This window comes from Carassius carassius, chromosome 6, assembly GCF_963082965.1.
Source record: "Carassius carassius chromosome 6, fCarCar2.1, whole genome shotgun sequence".
Classification (NCBI taxonomy): domain Eukaryota; kingdom Metazoa; phylum Chordata; class Actinopteri; order Cypriniformes; family Cyprinidae; genus Carassius; species Carassius carassius.
This window is the reverse complement of record NC_081760.1, coordinates 38,642,475-38,646,322: the sequence shown is the minus strand read 5'-3', so window position 1 is coordinate 38,646,322 and position 3,848 is coordinate 38,642,475. Positions and strand designations below refer to the sequence as shown.

General features: G+C 43.8%; 1 protein-coding gene across 1 annotated transcript; it reads left to right on the top strand.

Moving 5' to 3' along the window:
• The first annotated feature begins 764 nt into the window (after positions 1-764).
• On the top strand, positions 765-2,672 carry LOC132142059 (GTP-binding protein Rhes-like). Its single transcript, XM_059551693.1, has 2 exons — positions 765-1,410; positions 1,757-2,672. The coding sequence occupies exons 1-2, from the start codon at positions 798-800 to the stop codon at positions 2,284-2,286; spliced, it is 1,143 nt and encodes a 380-aa protein (XP_059407676.1). The 5' UTR covers positions 765-797; the 3' UTR covers positions 2,287-2,672.
• Positions 2,673-3,848: the final 1,176 nt, after the last annotated feature.

Sequence of the window (3,848 nt, the reverse complement as noted above, 5' to 3'; positions counted from 1 at the left end):
CAGTGACTGATTTAATCTTCACTATACCATAAACTGCTTGTTTGAATCATTGAGGACTATTTGAGAGGGACTAAACATGTTAAGAATTTAATATTAATATAATAATAGCTGAGGGAGATCGAGGCCTGGTTTCTCTGTTATTAATCTTGCTGCTTGATTTGATGAAGCCAACTATCTCAACGACAAACCCCGGCATACACCAGACTGTATGGTACTGTATTTATATTTATTTTGGCTTTTTTATTAAAAATTTGCCATGTCTTTACTTGTACGTCATTTTAAATAAAGCCTGTCTTCATAATGCATAAAAGTTAAAAAAGCCACGTTTATTTCAGGTAGGCTACTACTTAGTAACTTTGTACTGTAGCTATATTGTAATGCAAGTGCATAATATTTATAAAAAATATAATATTTTAGTTTGAAAGTGGCTTTTGAACGATTTTTCCTCTCTCAGACATCCTTAAATGCAAAACACCGAATTCAATAAAAACAAATAAATGTATTGCTTTTTTATTCCACAATGCTTTCCATTTAAATGTGTTTTTAAATTTAAATTTTTGGGGGTTTAAATTCTCTGACCTGATTCTTAAACCCCAGCAAACAGCCTTTATCGCAGCTGTATACCTTGGAAGAGTTTGGCCTGTATCATCGTGCACTGCTCCAGGAGACGTTTTGTTCCTTGCGGGTACACGCGTGGCGCGCCTGTCAATCATCGCGGTGACGTGCACGCGGGTATATAAGAGGCCCGCCGGCCGAGCGCACAGAAGTACTAATCCGGAGCGCGCAGGTAGAGGTGGATGTATCCAATAAATCTCAAACAGATCTGCCTGTCTTCGATGTGTCCTGTCATGGACCAGAGTGTTAAAGCTGCAGCCCTGCAGGTGATCCAGCAGCAGTCTCGCCCTCTGCCCGCAGCAAGCTCGCCCAGCGTCCTGCTCGCGTACAAAAACGCCACCGGGTTCAAAGTCAGCACGCTCTCCAAAGCGGGAATAGGGATCCTGAAACTGGCCACGACGCAGCTGAAGCAGCAGGAGAAGAAGGCGAGGGTTGTGCGCTCGTCCAGTCTGGGTAAAGCACACCCGGCGTCCGTCGAGAAAAAGTCCCCTCTGGACCAGCTGACCGCGCTGGTCCTGCACGGCCACGCTCGTCTCCAGCCGCTGGCGATCGAGGCCCATGCTCCCAAGCCGCAGAACTGCAGGCGCATCGTGGTGCTCGGCGCGCCGCGCGTCGGGAAGACCTCCATCCTGCACCGCTTCCTGTGCGAAGGCTTCGAGGAGCGATACGAGCCCACCAGTGAGGATTTCCACCGGAAACTCTACCAAATCCGCGGAGAGACCTACCAGATAGACATACTGGACGCGTCCGGGGAGAGGAGCTTCCCTGCCAAGAGGAGACTGTCCATCCTGACCGGTGCGTAACAGTTTGGTCCTTCAGAGCAGTGTGTCAGTGGTTTAGACAGGGAAATGATCATCGTGCATTCAAACAGAGTTTTTCTTTCTGGTTCTGATCTCAACTTTTTAATGCAACATTTATTTCTGGAGCTTATTTACTCAATTCTAGTGGAAAAACTGACTGAATGCACCGAAGAGGATTTAAAAATAAAAATAAAATAAATAATAGTACATGGACAAAAATGTCTACCTTCATTTTTCAAAAATGTGGGGTTGCTTGAACTTTTTATTTCTTTCTCATAGTCTGAAATGATGTATTTCCATATGGCAGATATTGACCCTCTGTCGTCTCTTCTGTGTTTCAGGTGATATATTCCTGCTCGTGTTCAGTCTTGACGACCGCAGCTCGTTTGAGGAAGTGCGCGCTCTGCACGCCGAGATCGTAGCTGCCAAAGCGGCCTTGCACTCGTCCAAACAGAAAGTGTGCGTGCCGACGGTGGTCTGCGCCAACAAAGTGGACTTGCCCTCGGAGCAGCACGCGGTGTCTCGGACCGAGGTGGTCCGTGCGCTCGGTAACGGCTGCGCTCTGTTCGAGACCTCCGCCAAAGACGGGGTGAACATGGAGCAGGTGTTCGAGGCGCTCGCGCGGCGTGGAGGGCTCCCCCTCGAGACCGGACCCTCGCAGCACCGGAAAGTGTCCATCCGCTCGTACCAGGCGCTCCGGGCGGCGCGGCAGGCGGAGAAAGGGAGCAAAGCGGCGGTGTGCGACGCTCCGTGCGGGGCTCTCTACCCGCTGGCCCGCAGACCGAGCTTCGGCACCGACCTACGGCTGGTCCTCGGACCCAAAAGCAACCGAAAGCAGAGCAAAGCGCTGGACAAGTGTCAGATTCAGTGAAACAATACAGACTGAGAGACACAGAACTGCTTTCAACAAAGAACACTGACGATACTGCAGATATTTTTATATGTGTTAACCTTTTTCATCCTTTGGAGATGGATCAGAACCCTTTTTATATATTATATATAATATTAACCATTGCATTCTGCAATTACATTTCATTGCATCCTGGCTTATAAAATGCATGATGATGATGTTGCATATGCTGGCATTGCAAAGCCATTACAATCATTTTACTGATGTACAGACAGCTACTTTAGTCACTTTAATGTTGGCTGAAGTTTAACAGTAAAAGAAGGATCCTGAAGACCTGAAGGCCATATTTACTGACTTGAATGAAAATACTGTGATTATGTCTGAGACATGACGAGCTGGACTGACTTCAGGCCACTCTCATCACTCAGAGCCACGTCTTGATGGTGTCTTTCTGATTAAAATCCAGTGAGAATGACTGAAAAGCCTGCTGAGCGGCTGGTCTGTTGAATGCATGTGATGCTGTATAAATGAGTAGACATTTTAAATAAAAGAGTTTCATATTCGAAGCCTGACGTCATGACTCGGTCTGATGATTTGGTGAAAAGCTGTGCTAACAGATGCTGCCTCAGCCGCATAATGAATTAGAGAGAAGTGTGTCACGATTCGTTCATTCAAAATAAATAAATTATTGAGAGCCTGTGGGCGTTTAGATGAAATGATAGAGCCTTGACTCTCTCTGATTGCATAAGACCTTTACATGCTGCTGCCACACAGAACGAGAACTATCTATCTATCTATCTATCTATCTATCTATCTATCTATCTATCTATCTATCTATCTATCTATCTATCTATCTATCTATCTATCTATCTATCTATCTATCTATCTATCTATCTATCTATCTATCTATCAGCCTGATTCCAAAAAGTAAGGACACTGTGTAAAATGTAAATACTGCAACAATTTAAAAAAAGCTATATTTAATTCACTAAACACTTTAGAAACATGTTAAATAAAAAATAAATTAAGTTAGAATCTGAAGTCCACAACACGTCTCAAAAAAGTTTGGACGGGTGCAACAAAAGGCTGAAAAAGTAAGTGCTAACACACACACACACACACACACACACACACACCTGGAGGAACATTTAGCAAATAATGAAGTTAAAGTTTTTGTCAGTTGCTTTGGTATATTTCTCGAGTCATCCTTAATATTTGCAAAGAAGTGTGTGCATTTCTCAAAGCAATTCGTACAAACAGCACCACACAATAGATTCACTGCAAAAGCCTGTAACTTACTCAAAATGTTTAGTTCATCTCTCAAAGCAAGGATTTATGTCAGTGCCATCAGAATGAAAAGTCCTTGTGTTATTGTCCACAAACATGATATTCAAACTGCTTGTATATACAGTATATTTGGGATATTGACTGAAAGAGACTGGATAGAATTCCCACTTACACTTTTACTAGTGGTCTGACAAAAACAAAAAAACAAAAGTAACCTTTGCGATGACATTGTGATATAGAAAAGGAAACAGAAATTTGAGCACAAAGATGAACATAAGAAATAAGTCCATTGTCAG